Raw genomic sequence first — 20,289 nt, 5'->3', positions numbered from 1 at the left:
TTTGTTACTGCATGTACTGTATATAATCTTCATCAACCGCATGAGGTTATGTAGGTTATATTATATGGTCGTCCTATCCAATTCCTAAGTGAGCCAAGCATATGAGCTTTAAAATCTGAGATGACATTTATCCATCCAAAGAATTCTTGCACAAAAGTTATAATTAGGATTATAACACCTGGAAGAGAGGAAGAACAATTTCGATTTTGTGGATCTTATTGGTTAAAAAATGTATCCATAGTCGCAAATACTAAAAGGTTAACAACCTGAATGGACAAATGGAAGAATGAACTAAATCTACTAGCAAAATCTCAGTTTATGAAGGTCAAAATGACTTCATGGATGTTTTGTTTTGTATTGTTCAACATGAATATACTGGGTGAGTGTATCATTCAAGTTATGGCTCAATGTTTGTACTTGAATTTTGCAGAATAAAGGGTGAAAAAGGTTAGTTGCCTCTGTGAACTTCAAGTCCTGCTAGATCAAAGTTCTGCATGCTGTGGATCTGAGGAAACAGGATTTTAAAAAGTATTGCTCTCGGCTCTGCTTCACAGCCATCTGGCTTTTGGTCCCTTTTTTCCAAGGAGGAAAAATGCACGGTATTCAGGCTGCGTTGTGTCTGCCTGGAGTCACACAAGTGGACGAGGGAGAGCTGAGGTGAGATGTGTATCTGTCGGTAAAAGATCAAGAGAAGAATGAATATGAAAATACAACTCAAAATCTGCCTTCAGGTCATTTTGTGGCTTTGTTCTGAACGAGTGCTGCAAGGTAAGTAGAAACAGAAGGTCTTCTAACAGTTTCAGGTTGTTATATAATGATACTGCATGCACCGTTCAATATGCAGAAAACAGCATTACAGGTGTTGTTGTATGCAGGCAGCGACAGTTTATCTGTGGGGACTCATTGCAATTATGTCACTTCAATTTCCGTATTTTGTACTTTAGATGTGGCTGCAGGCACAGGTCCAACTTCAGTCTCTGATGCAAACCTGATGTTTGAGGTACTGTCTTCATTTTAGAGTTCACAAAATTCTACGAGCAGATACATTAAATATCTTCACATACTTGCAGAATAAGTAATGGATATTTCTTTTCCTCTCCTGCATGCAGTTCTTGCTGGGCGGGGTAGAGCTGGACCAGGACAACAACATCGTCCTGCTCGACAAAGAGATGGCATCGATGAAGGCGGGGCGGGCTTTCCTGTCTGAGATCAACGACAACATCCCCAGAAGTCAGCAGTCCATGGTGCAGATGGTGATCGCACTGGAAGGTCACAGGAGGAGGCCACTGACTCAGGATCAGTTTCAGAGTCTTGTCCTGAGCATGGTGTACTCTGCCAACCAGGCCTGGCACCAGGAGAGACAGGAGGAACAGGAGGCCTGGGGTGGAGTGCTCCTCCAGCTGGCAAACGTCACGGTCCATGAACTGCGTGAAAGTTATCTCTTCAACTATGCATGATACACATATTGCCATTCTGTACGAGATAGAGGTGTAAGCAATAAATCACTTGCCGAAAACCTTCCTGTAATGTGTATTCATAATAATGCATATGGTCAAAGATTTGTCAAATGACTCAATAATGTATGAAACATTTTATTATCGTACAATAGAAAAACATTTGTGAGAACATACAATAGCTCTAGTTTTAAACTGGTTTATAAAAGAACATCTTTTTTTAAACATTCGAAACAATCCCTGAAGTAAGAGACAACAACAACGACGAACAGTAAACAAAGGAATATACACATGGATTTTCAAGATCCTCACTATTATATAATTTACTTCTTCCTCATCTGTGCTTGTTTTTGTTTAGTACACGCAGTCTTGGTCTTGGTTTTGGTCTCCAGAGAAGCCAGTTTCTTCTTGAGCTTTGCATCCGCAGCAGGACCTCTCCTGTCCCTGCTGGAGCGCTGCTGACTCCTCCTCTGGCCTCTCAAACTGTCCACCGAGGTCGACGTTTCCTCCTGTTCTTTGTGCCGATCACTGATCAATGACTCGTTCCTGTCCCAGACCAGCACCGTTACACCTGTGAGAGAACATTGAGCAGCTTTAGAGACACGATTTGAACTCCTCCCACAGAACTGGTTTGAATCAAGTCATCAGAAAACACGTATCGATAAAGTACTTTTAAAAGAGCTCACCCATTCCAGATCCAATCACGTCACCCATTGGACTGAATTTGTTGATCTGTAAATAAATATATGTTAATAACTGCAGTTTTCAGGTCTTTTTTAATTTTTTTTTTAAAACATACTCACAGATTTGATCCCTGAAGCTGTGGGATCCTGCAGCTGACACACGAGCTCTGCTGTGTTGGAATCAAAGATGTCGATGGTCCTCTGATCTCCGGGGCAGACCCGGTCATCAGGGTAGCGGCCCGCCACAATTAGGTCATAGACAGGGTGCCATGTGGCCTGCAGAGAAATAACAACAGTAATCGGTATCCTGCCACACTGACAAGATATTGCTTCCCACCGACATGTCTCTTCAAATACCACCTGCTCCGTTATTATCCACAAATTACTAGAGAATATTTATATTATTTCTTATCATTATTTATATTACAGATTCTTATACTAATTTTGATACTGATGGCACAGCCTCATATGCATTTGGCTGTTGCCCTCAACATCTCTGCACACTCTTTAACTTGTACTGAAAGGCAATAAGATGAAACGTGTTTTAGTCACAAGAACCTGTAATTTCACTGTACATCTTCCTGCCAGTCTCAACACCTAATGCTACTGAAATTGCATGTTTTTCCTCAGAGATATCCTGAACTCAAATGCTGCTCATTTCATTGAAAAATAAAAGCGACACAGTCTAATTGTGCCTTGGAGTGCGCAACAACATTGTCAATATAAAAATGATCCGTAGTGCAAAAAAAGGTTGGCAACCTATGATCTTAACTCTGGTCATGTGTAATGATGTCCGAATCTTGCTTTCATGCCGGTTGTGCGACTGAACTATGTTTGTTAGTTGTGTTTTTGAAGTCGTGATCCGTCAGGAGACATTTCTACAGAAGGATAAATACACATCTGGAGAAGTAACAAACCTTGATGGGTGTGAGATGCTGAAACTGTCTGTGTGGATGTTGGATGATATGCTGAGGCTTCGACCAATCAGAGGACGAGTAGACCCGGATCTGGTCATATTGATCTGTGGTGAGCAACTTGGAGCAGTCCAATGGGTTGAAAAAGGCTGCAAGGAGACGACAGTACCAGCTTTACCACAATAATCTAGACTTTCTTTAAGAGCTCTGACACTTTTAACTACTACACAATTTTATTTATTATCTATATTAACGTGAAACGTGGGTGGTAGACTATCAGAGTTCTCAAAGTCACAATGTTTGTAAAACTGCAGAATGAGTAAGAGAGTGAGAGTGTCACCAGAGTTGACGGCTCGCTCGTGAGGCATCTCATGGAGGAAGCTCTTCTTGTCTTTGATGTTTCTCAGGTCCCAAAGCTTCACCGTGTGGTCAACTGAGGCCGTAGCCAACAACCAATCACAGCGCGGGTTGAACTCCGCATGGGTCACTTTGGCTTTGTGCAACTTGTCACTGAAAATCTACAACATCAAAACAAAAGAACAATGAAATTCAGTCAAATGATTTGCTTGTCTGAGAAATTCTCTAAAATAAAGTAGAATTTAACTAATGGTCTCCTTCACTGGGGGACGGATGCCAACCTTTTGGCCGTCTAAACCGAGGAGTAAGAGCTGTCCCACGTTGTCTCCTGTCACAAGCATCTGTCGGCTTACTGACACATCTACGCAGCAGTACCAGTAACTGTAAGAAACAAAGTGAATTCGCTGGATATAACAGATGAAAAATGAAACAGGGATGAAGCTAAAACTCCATATTGGGACAAATCTAAAGATGAACATCTAAAACATACTCTATAGGATGTGAGTTAATTAAATGTAATCTTTAATAAGTATCACAATTCTGAAACAGAAGAGTTTGTTTTTTTTAAGACACCCAACATTATACTTCAGCATAACACTGATAAGATCACAGCATCTCTTTGCCGAGCATCAGTCTTCTCACCAAACATTGTGGTGATCGTGGCCACAGTCTTGAGTTCGGGACAGAACGGTGGGTGTTCGGCCCTCAAAGCTCTGGATGGTCAATGAGCCCGCACCAGATGCCACATAGACTTTGGAAAGGTCCATTGGGCAAAACTTCATCCCTCCGATAAAATCTCCCGCTCCGCTCTGTGCACACAAACACAAATGCAGGCCTATGACAGGGCCGTTCAGCACTACACCGCCACACTTATGTGTAGCATTAAACCAATAAGGGCCACCTGGTAAGAAGACTGATGCTAGACTGACTGAAATCTACAAGCCTTTTTGATTGCAGCTAAGAGAAAACGAGCAGACTTTGTCTTACTTCAGCGTGTCTGTGCTGGCAAACACTGTTAGAGTTGTCCCACTGAAATCTCGAAGTGCTGTCGTACCCCCAATAGACGAGGTGAACAGCTGAGTGGGATTTAACTGGTTAAACTTCATGTCTGTAACTGAGTCTCCAGCCCCCATCTAAGCAGAGAATAACAGCGTGTTGTCAAGTAAATCTAATTTTCACGGTTTTGAAATGAAGTACAACCTCAAATGGTTGCATCATTGAAAAGAATTGATCATTTACACCTTGTACTGACGTCCATTCAAATATCTGGTAAAACAGCTAAAAACAGACCATCACGCAGGAACTCACCCCTTGAATGAAAGTTTCCTTCGTGGGCACCTTGTAGTCCCACAAATACAAGTCACCACCTTTGGACCCCACAGCCAGAGTGGTGGGATGAGTGGGATGCCACTCCAGACAGGTGATCCTGCGGTCGAAGGGGCTGATGGCACTGTGGAAATGATAGGACGACAGCGAGCGGACAAAAGGTTCCTGCAGACACTGGAAGAGGCGACAGAGTTAAATGTACAACTGATATACAAAGGAAATATCGTATGTATGGAGATCCAATATACATTAAACACATCGGATGACTGATAACAGGTAACAAGAGGCAATCTGCTCTGTAGTGTGGGAACTATGTGGGAGCTTGAAGTCTATTTTCATTTCTAAATGAATCTTTTTTGTCTATAAAATGCCAGATATTGTGAAAAATGACTATAACACTTTCTCAGAGCTGCAAGTGACCTCTTTAAATGTCTTGATTTTCAAGTTACAGTTGTAGAAAACTGAAGAGACAAATCCTCACATTGAAAAAGCTGGAAACAGCATATTTCTTTTTTTTTTTTATAGAAATGTTGCTTGATAAATGACTTTAACAATGAATTAACATGATTGCCTGACATTCGTTTTCTGATTGACAACTGAGGAATTGTTTTGGTTGTAACAGACAGCTTCTTAAGTTGTAATGAGTCGCAGGATTGAAAGAATGAGATGACAACTGAGAAAAACAAAGTAACGATGAGGATACAAGGATTTATAAAAATAGATAAACTAACAGGTTTCAACACTTCATGGCAAAGTTAAGAGGGTCCATTATGAAAAAGTCTTTATGGCTTCAGTACATTCAGTAGATGGTAGGTGTTATGTGATCACTCGAGCTTTTAATTGAATCACCTTTAAAGAGCCTGTTATAATAACATAATCCACAACTACAGTGTAAAAGGGTATTTTACGTCCATGAAATGTACTTTCTGAAACTTTCAAGAACAGTTGCCAGTGTAGCTACTATGATAATGACTCAAATGAAGAAATAAAATACGTAAAATATGTTAATAGCTTTTCTTACTATTTCAAAACACGTTCAAATACGAACGAACACTCCCTCTTTGGAGCTTAGTTTGTTGTCAGGCATTTTGCATATCTACTTGTTTTTAGCCTAATATGATCCATCTTTGTACCAGTGATTGTGTCTTCTTCCATGGGGTGTACATTTCTATAGCTTTAATATACACAATGTTGAGTTACCAACCGAGCCCTGGGGCCACAGAAATCTTTGTGCTCGCTGTTCATAAACTGGATAGTGCTAATGTAGTTTTGGGGATTAAAACACAGCAGACATGCTGATCTTGAGGCTCTGAGTCAAAATCTACTTTTTTGAGCTTTGTGCTTACATGTTGCCAATTCATAAATCACAAATGTCATCAAAGAAAAAAAGCACCACAGCCGATCTAAAAACAGTAACATGTCTGTGTTTTTTTTGCACCCTTCCAAGTCCATGAATATATTCCTCGTACAGAACAGAAAACGATGCACATGTAACATGCACACTGGCACAGAGTGATGCAGTCATTACATAGTAATGCATGTGGAGAACATACAGCCATGGCATTAGACTTTGATGTACACTGTGAGTGTCTGTACTGGGTCCCTCTGTACAGTCTGAGTGAAGACCAGCAGTCTCACCTGTCTCATCTGTGAGTGCAGACTTTGTCCCAGAGTGCTCTTGTAGATGTAGTGCAGGATGCTTCCATACCCGCTTCTCTTCTGGACTCGTGCAGACTTGAGAGGAGGCCCCGCTGCAAGACACACAAACCAAATCAACTGTCACGACGAGAGCAGCTCACGTTCAACGCCACCGTGCTGACGCCGTCCTGTCAGGGCTGCACACCTTGTTTGGATGTTTCTCCATCTTTTTTGTCTCGTAGTTTTTTGGAGAGAGTTGGAGCAGAGCTCTCCGCGGTTCTTTTCCTCACTTTAGCCTTTGATTCAGATGCATCTGACTTCGTCGGTCTGCTTTTCATTTCTCCCCCTAAAAAAGACGACTCTTATTAAACAACACAACGCGGAGGATTTGACTCGACACTTAATCATTCAGCTGCATCAGTGAAGTTAATACACACTGCTCACCTGTGGTGTGTTCAGTGTTCAGTTCTCCAGTTTGAGAGCAGGAACTCCAGTGTTTGCATAACGCAGCTGTACACGTGAGCGCCTTAATGGCTGCTAATGTCTGTTTCGTAACTTGTGTGTGTGTCACAGCTGGTGGACGGTAGATGTCAGTGTTTCTCCACCAACTGTCCTCAAAGGACGCCATGTTTGGTGTTTAGGTGGGACTACAAACTGACGTCAGAAACACTGAGTTTATGGACGTCAGAAAGACAAATATAACTGATTACATTAATAAATAAAAAAAGCTTATATATAAATACTACTAATGATATAATAACAGTAATAATAATGATAATGATCATAATAACAATGACTTGGTCATTAGTCATGTACAGCATATTGCCAAGCATTATTATTATTATTATTATACATATTTAGTTATATGGTCCTAGTTTTTAGTTTTAGATTTAGTTGAGTCTATTTATCTATCTATCTATCTATCTATCTATGACAACCAGCACCTGTAGCTTTTGTATATTTATTTATTCTTTATTTAGATTGCCATTAGCTTCCACGAACATTGTTACTGTTCAAAACAAGAATAATACTATAATCTCTGGTAGCCTAGTAAGAAAATTATAACATTACAATAAATATAAATATACAAATATACATTTAGATACAACATTCTGAAATAACCCCCCTCATACATTAAAATAAAAATAAAATGATAATTTATGCTGTCTCTCATTATCTAAAACACAAAGAAAGAAAATTCTTATTGCTGTTTATTTTTGTTTGCATGGTTTCTTAGCAATTCGTGCTGGTGTTAGCTCGTATCGGTGTGTCGAGGGACTGCGACCTGTTTTACGTGTCGGTTGGTTGTTTCCATAAAAAGCCCGGAAGTGAAGGCGGAAACACGTGTTCGGTTGTTGTGAAGTCTTATTGGCTGCTGCTCGGCTCGTTTTGAAAAAAGTCCTCTGATTTGAGGCGGAGGGAAAGTTTAAAATTGTAGCAACAGGAACGGTAAAGCAACAGGAAGCAGCGATGATCAGACAAGCGTAAGTAGAGTTATAACGTTATATATATATATATTTTTTTTTACACTGCGTTTACAGTGAGCTACATTGCCTACATATGTTATGCCAAGGCTAAATGTCGTGGTACAGTTTGACTAGCATAACGTTGCTTGTCCACGGAATCCAAATAAGGAATGGCTAGTTTAGCCGTAACGTTAGCCGGGGGCTAATAATCTAAGCCGTCTAGCCAGTGGCTTTGTTAACGCACCATCGCTTACTGTAATGAAAAGCTAACGCTAACAATGTACTGTGCTAATGAAATGTGGCTTGTATTTTTTCAGGAAGGGTAAAACCCCCCGCAGGCCTCCTCCAAAAAAGCCTCCCAGCAACCAGAAAGACCCGGTTGGGGTGAGTGTCACTGAGTTGTTCAAGAACTAGCAAACAAACTGTAGCATTCATTACTTGTGGCATGTGATATGCTAATGTTTAGCAAGTTGTAGTTTGTAAAAGTCTAATCTTGTTACTAATTTAATCGCTAACTACTAAAATTAATAAACACGTCCTCCTGGAGCTCACTTGACTGGTGTGTTTTTCCTCAGGTATACTGCCGTGTACGACCTCTGGGTGTGGAGGGCGAGGAGTGCTGCATTGAGATCAGCAGTAGCACCACCATCCAGCTGCACGCCCCTGAAGGCTTTAAAACAAACCGCAATGGAGAGTACAAAGAGGTAACAAATTCAGTGAACCTGGAGTAGTGTGTTCTTGTACTTGTACTTGTACTGGCTGTGTAGCCAAAGCCTGATATAGATTAGCCATAGTGTTTCATTGTTCAAAAACTATTAAACACATCAATGAGCCACAACATGGCATGTTCTGTAATTATGATGACTTTTACTTTTTTTACTTCATTTGCAAAATAAAAAGGAAAATTCTGTTTTCGCTTCACTGTCATTAGCTGCAACGTAACAATGTAAAAAATGAAGGGGTCTGAATACTTTCTGAATGCACTGTATTTCCCAGAAATATTCCAAAGAATCTCTTTTGCTTCTCAGACTCAGTATTCCTTCCAAAAAGTATTTGGAGATTCACTATCTCAGATGGAGCTGTTTGAGCATGTGGCCAAACCTCTTGTTGACGACCTCATCCATGGAAAAAATGGTAAGAACGCTGGCCAGCTCCAGAAAGAAGTCACATTTATTTTTTAAATAATAAGTTAAATGTATATCCAGCTGCCTGATTTGCCTACTGAATATCAGCAATTCTGCTGTATTTTCTCCCACTGAAGTTTCCTGCATTTTTAACATGCTCAGGAACCTGAAGAGTTGTTTAGCTTTGAGGTTGTTATTATTATTATTATTATTATTTGCAGTTGATTCTCTCCTTCCTGGTTGTTGCAGGTCTGCTCTTTACGTACGGGGTCACAGGAAGCGGAAAGACGTTCACCATGACCGGCTCTCCAGGCCAGGGTGGACTTCTACCTCGCTCACTTGACATGATCTTCAACAGTATAGGACCCTACCAGGCCAAGAGATATGTAAGAGAGTAAACATTTAAGAATAGTGTTGATCATCTCTTGTACCCACATAATTTAATATACTTAGTTAAATCTGTAGATTTATATATCTAATTTCATTCCACCCTTATTTTTTTTCTTTTTTCAGGTTTTCAAGACCGATGACAAAAATGGTATGGAGGTCCAGAGTGAAGTTGATGCTTTGTTGGAGCGCCAAAGGCGGGAAAACAACTTGTCTGTTCCTAAAACATCCGCCTCCAGGTAAGTCTGAGTCCTGCGAAATACCAGTGTGCTGCCACAGTCAGAGATGCTCCTCAACTCTCAATGAAATTCACTGTTTTGACATCAAAATAGGTCACCTACGAGATTTGTGTAGATCTGAGGAGAAATGTTTCACTTGGCCTTGAAATCTGGCAACTCTGATGTAAATTTGATTGTTTAATACAATAAACCTATCAAAAAAAACATTGTTTAAACTAAGACAAATGTTTCACATTTGCATTTGTTACTTGTCATATGTAATTATGCATATAGACTAGATGTAAGCTTTCTATGAATTTTATCAATGACTGATAGCGGAAGAGTGTTAATAAAGAAGCTGTTATAAGCTGATTTCCCAACATACGTTTTTATCTTGTTGTCATCTTGTTGATGTATTCAGCTACTGCATCTATTGATTCATTTTTCTGTGTTTTATGCAGCGTTGTTTAGCCCCATAATGGCTGGTAGAAATAGTTTTCAGGCAGCGGCAAATATACTTCAAAGTAACTACAAATGATCATGTAAAGCGAATATCTTTCAAAATATTTCTCCCTGGGAGCATGCCCCCGGACCCCCTCTATCCACACAGTGTTCTCATCTTTTTAAGCCTTACCTGTTTGCATCCCTGTACAGCGTAACCGATATAAAACACCTAAGTTGCTCCTCTGATTTCAGACAAAAGCTTGATCCTGAAATTGCTGACATGATTAAGCCGGAGGAGGCTTATAAAACAAGTGCTGTGGATGAAGACAGCAGCTACAGCATCTTCGTCTCCTACATAGAAATCTACAACAACTATATCTATGATCTCCTGGAGGAAACTCAGGAAGACTCAATCAAACCAAAGTGAGTACAGGAAATAAAGACATTTAAAGACATGTTTGAACTGATTAGCATAGTCAGACATTCAAGTATTGTATTTAAGGTGTAGTGGTTTTAGAGGTGATTATTTTATGTCTAAGTTGCTGGAAGACAAAAAGTTATTGTCTTTTCTTTTTACTAGGTGGAATGGTGGAGGCACACCTGTGCGCCAGAACACTGAGTTCATGTATGTGACCAGTGAATACTTCAGACTAGTAGCCTGATCAAGACGAACTTTCCTTCTTACCCACAAATGTGCAGTCCAGATAGTGAATGGAACCTCGTCAACACTGGAGACATTTACAAATGTTGTGGAAACTTCTTGTATTCAATCTGAAACCAGTGTTATCACAACTAAGAAGTTATCCAGAAGTAGAGCTGGAAATCATTTGAAATACTATTTTTATACTAGTGCTGATACCAAAACATTACTTTTATCTATTTGATTAAAACATTTTTAATGATCTACAAAGCACCAGTCCAAGGGATAGCATGTTAAAGTGACGAGACTTATTTCTAACGGGGTCCCAGTCGATACCTTACTGTGACAAACATGTTTTCTGCAAAAAAACTAGTTTTTTTTTTTTTTTACAAAAATGCCATATATTCTCTAGTTCCAGCATGACCATTAGTAAACAGAATACATTGAGATTTTGGATTGTTGGTCAGACAAATCAAGCTATTTGAAGTTACCACCCAGGGCTTTAAGGATTGGTAAATGGGCATTTTTTTTGTATATTCTGATACAAATGATGAATCAAGTTACCCAGCCCCAGTTAACTGACAGAGGCGCTCATTGCCGGCTACACCAGGTAATGTCTCCATTGTTGATGAGGGTTCCTTTAGTCCTAAAGATCATTACACTACCCTGCTGCTGCTTGTAGACGCTGTTAAGGCAAAGCTCCCGAATGTCCTTAAACCTGCTGTCTGTCGCTTTGTATGGCACTTCATGATCGTACCTGTTTGATTATTCTCCGTGGCTGGAATCAAGCAACATTAACATCCCCCCCTCCAAATGTTTGATCCTGCACATCTGTTGCCTGAAAAAATGTTGTCATTGACTAACACTTTTTTATTTTCTCAATGTAGACCACCTCAATCTAAAACCCTCAGAGAGGATCAGAATCACAACATGTATGTTGCTGGTTGTATGGAGGTCGAAGTCAAGTCTGCTGAGGAGGCATTTCAAGTGTTCTGGAGAGGTATGTTGTTGTAAGATCCACATCTAGAAATCAAAGAGTCAAATTTAAGGGAGTCAAGGAAAAACACTGCACTGATGATTGTAGATGTGACTGACCTGGTATTGCTGGCCTCCGGGTCGGCTCTGACCAGGAAATGACCCCGTTAATCTTCTCTCTGAGCAGGTCTTGTAAGAGTTAAATGGATCAGTTGGAGTTAGAGTAGTTGAAATTGCATGTGAAGATGTTATCTGTGAATAAACATGGTTGAAGAGTTGCCTATGTTGTTCCAGGTCAGAAGAAGAGGAAGGTCGCGAACACCCGCCTGAACAGAGAGTCCAGTCGCTCCCACAGTGTGCTCATTATTAAACTGGCTCAGGCTCCCCTTGATGCAGATGGCGACAACATTCTCCAGGTCCGTTGAAACTGAAACCAAATGTCTGGTCCCACAGTTGCAGCCCTGTAATTCATATTTTAAAGGAATTATAAGCACCAGTTTTGATATAGAAGTGTTTTCTGGTCTTGTGTGTTAGGATAAAAACCAGGTGACTGTCAGTCAGCTGTGCCTGGTGGACTTGGCAGGAAGTGAGCGCACCGGCAGGACCGGGGCAGAAGGCACCCGTATACGTGAAGCAGGTTTGTTACCCAAACATCAAAATGTGGTTTTATCTATAGCTGAAGTTCATGTGAGATTAAACCATTAACTATTCTTACCTTGCAGGTAACATTAATCAGTCTTTGCTGAATCTGCGGACGTGCATCGAGATACTCAGAGAGAACCAGATGTGTGGCACAAACAGGGTATGAATTACCAGCCTAAAGCTGAACACTATATTTACTTATGAACAACGTAGGTAATGCAAGTTTTCTCTCTTTCAGATGGTTCCCTATAGAGACTCTAAAGTAACCCATCTGTTCAAGAACTACTTTGACGGAGAGGGCAAAGTCAGAATGGTTGTTTGTGTCAATCCAAAGGCTGACGACTACGAGGAAACCCTGGTAAGTTCATCCTGCATTTTACAGGGATTCTCCTGGATTCATCCAGAATTCTGGATTTTCTGGCCTGAAAATGTGGTTACGTTTCCAACTGACACAACTGGTAGGTTGTGTGGAGTCAACCTCCGCCTGATAAGTGTTTATAAAAGTTGTAATTTGTGATTTGAACGTGACCTAATTGTTGTATCTTGTTCTATATAATACCCAATTTATTCTGTGTAAATCCCGTCGAGGTCTGAGATCATTTTGTTTTGGAGAAAAGGGCTAATGAGTTCGCCACCTAGCTAGCTTAACAAACTCGGTCTTTCCTTGTTAATTGTATTAATTCTGTTCATTTACACCAGTTTAGTTAAATAAGTTATTATTAGCTGGTGCAGTTGCTATGGTAACACGACACCGTTGCCTTTTAATGTAATTTTAGTGCATCTAAACTTGAAATGTTAATGTGATTAGATACTGTGATTTTGTGACTATTTTTATATTGAAGTAATGAAATGTGGGTTTTCTGGTTACCTTATTGAACCTCATTGTCTACTTGTTTAATTTATTTTTCTGCTTTGCTTGACTATTCATGGTCATACTTGGTATTTTCATATTGTATAGCCTATGCAATTGAACTTGTGTCAAATTAGCTATTAGGGGGGCTGCCGTGCCGTGCTCTGTGATCTTCCGGCTTTTTTGTCCTTTGCCAGTCACATGTCTGACTTTAACTGTCTCCATGACTTTATTTAAATGAAGGCGTAAGTTGCTTTTAGTCTGACACACAATACGCGCTCTGTTTGTGCAGCTGGTGATGAGGTTTGCAGAGATGACACAGGAGGTGGAAGTGGCTCGGCCAGTGGACAGGCCCATCTGTGGCTACACCCCGGGCCGTCGCCATAAAAACCAGGCCTTTAAAGAGGAACTGTCTCGCAAGCTGGAGGAGCATGGCGGTCCAGTAGACAGAGGTAACTTATGAACTGTATATCTGCCAAATCTGCTAAATAAGACAAGCCTGATTATAGGAGTAATACACTTTTTATGAATAAAAACAATATTTTGTACACTTTTGTAAACACAGAAAGCTTTCACAGTAGCAGTTGGGTTAATTCTCTGTTTCCTTAGACATGCCCTCTGTTATAAGCCACCTGCTGCACAGCCTCCCACCTCTACCCTCCTCTGAGCTGACCGACGCTCACGATGACATCACCCTGCCCAGGCTGATCGAAGCTCTGCAGAACAGACACAGGATCAGGCAGATGATGATCAACGAATACAACAACGCAGGTGGCTGCTCACACTCCAGCTCAACCCTCGCCTCTTGGCTTTGACAGTTTACGTTACTCAAAGTTTGATTTCTTATCTTGGCTCACATGTTCTCTCCCTCATTTTAGCCAACGTGATGAAGTCCATGCTTCAGGAACTGAACAGCAACCTCATTTCCAATGACAATTTTATTCATGAACAAAAAGGCAAACTAGTAGAGAAGGACAAGATCATCCAGAACAACAAGGCGGATATCGAACGCTTGGAGAAGAGAACCAAGATGCAAGAACACAAGGTGAGAGACAAAAACATTCAAAGCTCCCGGAGATCGTTGATTTGGACATGTGTTGCTCAGTTTCTTAAGTGTCCCTCATGGTTCTGTTCTAGATCGACATCCTGCAGAAAACTACTAAAATCTATGAGGGTGACAAGCGTTCACTGCAGCAGGAACTGGAAACCAGAGAGCAGAGGCTGCAGAGGGAGCTGTCTGACAAGAGACACATGGAGCAGCGTTTGCACGGTGCGGTCTCAGACACCCAGCAGAAGTGGGAGAAAGAATGTGTGAGTTGCTCCTCTTATAACACAGGTGTTGTTAATGAAGTATCCTTCTGTGTACTATAGCTTGTTAAAAGTAGCTCAGTTTGATTATTTAGTTTATCATACCTCAACTTTCCCAATGATCACTTATACTGTCAGTTATACACTATGCACTTATACATGATGCGTCTTGCTGTGCAGGACAGACGCGTTAACGCGATGCAGCTGGAGATGCAAAACAAGCTCTGGGTGAAAGATGAGAAGCTGAAGCAGCTCAAGGCCATCGTGACGGAGAGCAAGACTCGTCCTGATCCTCCACCGCGTCAGACGCAGCCTAAGCGGCCTTCCAGAGAGGAACGCCTCCCTGCAAAGAGATCGGCCTCGCCCTCGCCTCTCCCCGTACGTTGTGTTGATGGTGGTAGCTTACTAGAATTCTGTTGACAGCTACTGTCCTGGCCGGACTAACATCACTAATCTCAATGTGATGGTGTTAACTACCATTATGAAACTTAAAACTTAACATTTTTGATGAGAATGTTTCACAGAAGTGTTGATTCAATTATCTGGAATTTGTTTCAGTGATGAGTTGCATTGGAATAAAACTGCAACTCACAATTATTTATTATTGATTAATGTATGGATACTTTTTTAGATTACTCAAATGTTTCCACTGTGTCATCTTCAGATATTCAATTTACAACGATATAAAAAGAAAAGCAGCAAATCAATCAATAAAAGAAGCTGAAACCAGCAAATTATTAAAATTTTTGCCTGATTAAATAATCTAAATTGTTGCCAATTAATTCTAATAAATTATTCAACTGATCCTTTCAGTGCCACATTGGAATATATGTAAAGGTGTTCTTATTTTGTAACCACATATACATACAGTAGGCAGCAAAATAACTTGGGCTGCAAGTATTAACTCATAATAGTTTAATCTGCTGATTATTTCTTCAATTAATCAGTAGGTCTACACAACAAACCCATCACAATTTCCTTCAGCCCAAACAACAGTCAAGCAACTAAGTCTGCCATTTTAGAGGCTGGAACCATTAACTGTTTTTGCTTGAACAATAACCTAAAACGATTAATCGATTTATCAAAAAAACTGCTGATTTATTTTCTGTCCATCGACGAAATGATTAATCGACCAATTGTTGCAGCTCTAGAAATAACAATACTCTTTCACACAGTCTCAATGAAAATGTAACATAATCCTCACAAAGGTAGAATGTATTGCAAGGCTGATGTGTTAGTTTACATTAGACTGCAGGTGTCTGCTGCTGATCCTGTTCCTCCAGCTCCTGTAACATTTATGTGATTTCTTTGTACTCGCTGTATCTAACCGTGCATGTATGTGATTGTGCAGTCCTCCCACTTTGCTCCCCAGTGCCCCGTTGATTCTCCCCATGTCAGGCCAGTGCCAGGGCCAGTCAGTGCCGCTAGAAATGAGGAGGTTGAAATGAATCCAAGGCCCGCCTGCCCCGTCCCCAGCACCAGTAGCTCTTTGTCAATGGCTAACTGCATCTCTGTAGGGGCGTCCCAGGACAGCAGGCAGGGCTACCATTCCCCTAGTACGCCCACGACAACCCAGTCCCCAGCAGGCCCCTCAGCCAGCCAAGCCAGGAGGAGACCTCTGTGTTGTGCTAGCGAGGAAGACGAGGCCAACTCTCCTACATTTGATCTAGACCTAATTGAGAGAAGCTACAGGGTCAGTGAGTTCGCTGCAGGCAGCAGCAGCATGAGGTTGTATAATGGAAACTAGTTTTCTGATTAGAATTCTAAGTGTTATGCAGATTCTTTCCCTCCACTAATTGGGGGGGAATATTTGACTGTTTTCCCCAAATTTTGGTTCCTACAAGTGAAGATAACCTTTTGTCTTTTACCAGTTTAATGACACATCTTTGAGGATTTGATGTGATCATTTATTTTATGCATGTTTTTTTTGGCTTCTTTTTCAATTGCTTCCCCGCTCTGTAGACGACGACGCCGGTGCGTCCGCTGCACCGCCGCTCCCGCTCTGCTGGAGGGGAGAAGTGGGTGGACCACAAGCCGTCCTCAAGCATGGACCTGGGTACGGTTTTGCAGCCCGTCATCCCCAATTCCATCCAGGTGTCCGCGCCCAGTGAGAAGGCACTGTCGAAGTGCGACAGATATGTGTTGACGCATCAGGAGGTTGCCTCTGATGGCGAGATACAGACCAAACTCATTAAGGTAATGAACGCTGCAACAGGATATTTAACAGATATTTGAAAATGTCTTCACCGTGGAGGCTGCTACAGCTGGTGCTAGCTGCAGTTAATGTTTTCACATTGATCAAAGGAATATGTCAATTTTAAGAGTTCATTTCTGTAACTTGACTCAGTACAATCTGTGTAGCTGCGTCAATCTCATCCATGCTTCTCGCCATTTTTCTGGTTCTGGGACGCCTGCACATTTTTTAGAATATGCAGCAGTACGCTGTCTTACTTTTTTTGCAGAGGGTAAATATTGAAAAAGAGACTTGTCCTTGTAGTCACCATCATCTCAGGGGGAGGTTTTATGTCCATAAAAGACTCAGCAAGTCGGTGGGTGCATATCTATGGTCCTTTTTTCAATTTTCAATTATTGAGAACATGTCACATCTCTTTCCAAAAAATCTTTATATTAATTTTCATCCAAGAGGCATTATACAGTGTAAATGTTCACCCGCCCCAACTGGTCATTACATAAACCGAAGTCTTTGCTCACAGTAACTAACTGAATGAATGAAAAGGTGGTTACAGATGTGATTACAAAAGCAAATATGGCAATTACAATAAATAAGATAATAATGAGTGAATATAATGTTTGAGTCTTGCAAAGGACTGTAAGAGCCTCATACTCTTCTCAAGCTTCAGACAAGACATGCTCTCAAATTATTGAGAAGTTATACTGCTCGTCTAGTTAGAAGAGTGGGAAAAGCCAGAGCATGTGCATCTTCATCAGCAGCTCCAAACAGGGCTGCTAGGTGGGTTAGGTTCAAGTACACAGTGTAGAGTCTGAGAGTGTTTTCATCTCCAGTATTTTTCTAAGCTGGGACACAGCCAGTACATGTGGATCGAGGAAGCATTGGCACCTTTTACATTTATCACAGCTGGGGTTGATTTCAGAATACATTTTAGATAATGTCTCTTTAGAAATGTGAGCTGAATTGATTAATGGGTGACGAGAACACATGAGGTTCCCATGCGTCCTCAGAGAAGGAGCGACCTGTCTTACTCCCAAGCTGCTTTGATTTTGGTTAAAAGGGCACATTTCAGGCCTGATATTAAGTGATAGAGAACTGATACTGATCCTTTGGTTAATGGATTGAAGGCAAGCACCAGATCAATAAAATTGGTGTCAGATGCTTTGGGAAAGCAGGATATTTGAGACTACACAAAGTGTCTGATCTGTAAATATCTCAAGAAGTGGGCCTTCGGTAGATTAAACCTCAGTTTAGGACAGGTCTTTGAAGCATGTTATGCCTTTTCTGTCCTGGTATGTTACATCTTGCATGGACGGGATATAAAGGTGTTTAGAGGCAATGGGGCTTAGAGGGGCAGAAAGTTGGAACACCAGACGTTTACAGAATTTTCACTTTGGATGAACTAGCAGTTAAAGTTGTCTATTACCTCATACTTGTTCATTTTTCAGGGTGAAGTGATTAAAACCAGAGGAGGAGGACAGGCTGTCCAGTTCACTGACATCGAGACATTGAAACAGGAGCTCACTGCAGTCCCAAGGTAGCAGCTTACAGCCAGTTATTAGCTGCACATTAGCCAGATGTTTATAATGATGTTTTCAACATTTTCCTTTTTGTCACTATACATTGGTGTCTGAAGCCGCAAAAGAAAATCTTCAGAAGGCACACCCGCCAATGGAAATCGAACAGATGGAGCTTGGACTGATGTGGAGACGAGGGTAGGATGAGGATGATGAGGATGATGAGGATGATGATCATGATGATGATGATATTGATTAGTCTCCAATAAACTACCATTGCATGTGTTTGACTGTTTAGAAAGCAGATGGATCATGTAATGAACTGCATGTGGCCATTAAACACATCTGATTAGAAGTCTCTTCTTCCTGTAGTTAGAAAATCTTTTTATTTGGTAAAATGCAAACCTAATTTAATATGAGGTTTACAAACAACAATTATTTTCATTATGGATTTATCTGCTGATTTTCTCTATTAACCAACGAACAGTTTGGTCTGTAATATTTGAAGTCTGACCAACAATCCAAAAGATGTTCAAATTACAATGTTAATAAATCACAGTTGACAAACAAAAGCTGTGAAAATGACTAACGATTTAAATTTGAGTTAAATCGGTACATCTGACAGTTTCAACAAGAACTGAACATATCTTAGCCTCTGTGTGTGGTGTTATTCCTATGATTTTGTGTTAAAAATGCTGTATGAAGTGACCTGGTGTGGATTGTGTCCAGGAAAACTAACAGTGTTTGTCTTCAGTGTTGCTAATGCACCATCATTCAGACGGTGCCAACTGAAATGTAAATTTATTGGGTCCCAATTTGTCTTTTGTCCACAGTGCTCTGTGGCTGTGGAGATGAGGGCTGGATCAAACATGGGTCCCGGCTATGAGCATCATGGGATCACCAAGTAAGCCGTCATCTTTATAGATCACATCTGAGAATAGCATTTCCTCTGCAGGACACAGTGTTTAACTATCTTTTTTCTTTCTTTCTTTTTTTTTTACAGGCGCAAAAAACCCTAAAAGCAGCCGCCAGCTGCTCCAGTGATCACTTCCCTCACCTGGCTGTTGTGCAATAGTCAAAACTTTTTTATATTTAGCTTCTAGTGATGATATTTAAACATTTTCCATGCTTTTTATATATGCAAAAGTGTGTATACATGGGTCACCAAAGCTACCGTGTAAAATATTTTATATGTTGTATTTGAACCAATAGAAAACGAGTGTTACTTGATTCAGTTAAGGATGATGGCAAATAGTTAGTGTGGCCCCGCTGCTGAAAAGAGTCTGTTTGCACATTTGTGTGTAACATAACAGTTGTTACTTGGCACATGAGAAGTCATTGTGAAGCTGCCACAATATTGATTTTTCTACTGCATAATGTTGAGTGGTCATTTCTTTTGAGCTTGAATAATCCAGTTCTTTTTGACTTTCTTTCTTTATATGTAACAATTCACTTCTGCCACTGATAAAACTGAGCTCTCCTGCCTTCACTGTACACCCAGGAATAAAATTCCTTTGACGCACCAGTTTGTTGTGTGTTTATACACAGAAGAAGAATACCATGCAAGCATAATGCTCCAAGTAAATAGTGCCAGGACAACTTCTGAACACTAGATGGCAGCACAAGACAGCAGTACATTGTACATTATACATCTTGAACACAGGTTCAGTTGAGAGGCACGGGATGCCTGACAGCTGTGATGAGGAAGCCCTCATACTGCACTGTTCAAGTTAGCCTTTCTTGACACATTGTTAACATGCTAACAGATGAATATCAATGAAGAGAAGCACAGATTTGAAGTGATAAATTCTAGCAAGGACCAATTTTGTGCTGCTTCAAGACAACAGATTAACAATCCTTGGCAGTCAGCAGAACTGTTGATGGGCTAATAAAGAGAGACTACTCGTTTATTTCAAAATGATGCTTGAAAAGAGATTTAATGTCGAGTTAGAGCTCTGGGCGATCCTGTGCCAAGAGTGTAGCGATATTCTCTCATAAACAAAGTCTGCTTTCAATTACTTTGCAGAAATTGCTTTCCTGCGCTCATGCTTGATTAGATATTCATTATGTTAAACAAGACACCTTGTATATAAATCCATATTAAATTAGTCTGGTTGGCTGCCTTCAGGTGGAGTCAGCTGAGTCCCAGGCATTA

General features: G+C 40.7%; 3 protein-coding genes and 1 non-coding gene across 4 annotated transcripts; 3 read left to right on the top strand and 1 right to left on the bottom strand.

The window, feature by feature from the left end:
* The first annotated feature begins 642 nt into the window (after positions 1–642).
* Positions 643–1,506, top strand: LOC139287117 (protein FAM180A). The gene is made up of 3 exons (XM_070908103.1): positions 643–768; positions 945–1,000; positions 1,110–1,506. The coding sequence occupies exons 1-3, from the start codon at positions 696–698 to the stop codon at positions 1,455–1,457; spliced, it is 477 nt and encodes a 158-aa protein (XP_070764204.1). The 5' UTR covers positions 643–695; the 3' UTR covers positions 1,458–1,506.
* A 106-nt stretch (positions 1,507–1,612) lies between these two features.
* ddb2 (damage-specific DNA binding protein 2) lies at positions 1,613–6,887 on the bottom strand. Its single transcript, XM_070907623.1, has 11 exons — positions 6,817–6,887; positions 6,578–6,718; positions 6,373–6,485; positions 4,717–4,908; positions 4,051–4,217; positions 3,690–3,789; positions 3,392–3,569; positions 3,055–3,200; positions 2,258–2,413; positions 2,141–2,186; positions 1,613–2,025 (listed from the first exon to the last, which is right to left on the bottom strand). The coding sequence occupies exons 2-11, from the start codon at positions 6,708–6,710 to the stop codon at positions 1,778–1,780; spliced, it is 1,479 nt and encodes a 492-aa protein (XP_070763724.1). The 5' UTR covers positions 6,711–6,718; positions 6,817–6,887; the 3' UTR covers positions 1,613–1,777.
* Positions 6,888–7,819: 932 nt separating this feature from the next.
* kif23 (kinesin family member 23) lies at positions 7,820–19,647 on the top strand. Its single transcript, XM_070907342.1, has 24 exons — positions 7,820–7,856; positions 8,156–8,222; positions 8,414–8,542; positions 8,867–8,972; positions 9,212–9,348; positions 9,476–9,588; positions 10,264–10,434; positions 10,592–10,636; positions 11,539–11,651; positions 11,921–12,042; positions 12,161–12,263; positions 12,349–12,428; positions 12,507–12,626; positions 13,411–13,570; positions 13,728–13,889; positions 13,997–14,163; positions 14,256–14,429; positions 14,607–14,804; positions 15,799–16,119; positions 16,389–16,622; positions 18,066–18,154; positions 18,254–18,332; positions 18,968–19,038; positions 19,138–19,647. The coding sequence occupies exons 1-24, from the start codon at positions 7,843–7,845 to the stop codon at positions 19,151–19,153; spliced, it is 2,991 nt and encodes a 996-aa protein (XP_070763443.1). The 5' UTR covers positions 7,820–7,842; the 3' UTR covers positions 19,154–19,647.
* On the top strand, positions 11,718–11,813 carry LOC139287201 (Z30 small nucleolar RNA). The gene has a single exon (XR_011597406.1). It is a non-coding gene; the product is annotated as a Z30 small nucleolar RNA (small nucleolar RNA).
* Positions 19,648–20,289: the final 642 nt, after the last annotated feature.

This window comes from Enoplosus armatus, chromosome 6 (assembly GCF_043641665.1).
Source record: "Enoplosus armatus isolate fEnoArm2 chromosome 6, fEnoArm2.hap1, whole genome shotgun sequence".
In the NCBI taxonomy this organism is placed as follows: Eukaryota; Metazoa; Chordata; class Actinopteri; order Centrarchiformes; family Enoplosidae; genus Enoplosus; species Enoplosus armatus.
Note: the sequence above shows the minus strand (reverse complement) of the source record. Positions and strands in the feature narration are given on the sequence as shown.

Excerpts from the sequence above, each read along its gene's own strand:
- LOC139287117 (XM_070908103.1), top strand. The coding sequence starts at position 696 with ATGAATATGAAAATACAACTCAAAATCTGCCTTCAGGTCATTTTGTGG. Across the intron at positions 769-944 it reads TTCTGAACGAGTGCTGCAAG|ATGTGGCTGCAGGCACAGGT; the intron begins GTAAGTAGAAAC and ends TTTGTACTTTAG. Across the intron at positions 1,001-1,109 it reads ATGCAAACCTGATGTTTGAG|TTCTTGCTGGGCGGGGTAGA; the intron begins GTACTGTCTTCA and ends TCCTGCATGCAG.
- ddb2 (XM_070907623.1), bottom strand. The coding sequence starts at position 6,710 with ATGAAAAGCAGACCGACGAAGTCAGATGCATCTGAATCAAAGGCTAAA. Across the intron at positions 3,201-3,391 it reads CGAGCGAGCCGTCAACTCTG|CCTTTTTCAACCCATTGGAC; the intron begins GTGACACTCTCA and ends GTCTCCTTGCAG. Across the intron at positions 2,187-2,257 it reads CAGCTTCAGGGATCAAATCT|ATCAACAAATTCAGTCCAAT; the intron begins GTGAGTATGTTT and ends ATTTATTTACAG.
- kif23 (XM_070907342.1), top strand. Across the intron at positions 13,571-13,727 it reads TGGCGGTCCAGTAGACAGAG|ACATGCCCTCTGTTATAAGC; the intron begins GTAACTTATGAA and ends CTGTTTCCTTAG. Across the intron at positions 18,155-18,253 it reads GAGCTCACTGCAGTCCCAAG|CCGCAAAAGAAAATCTTCAG; the intron begins GTAGCAGCTTAC and ends TGGTGTCTGAAG.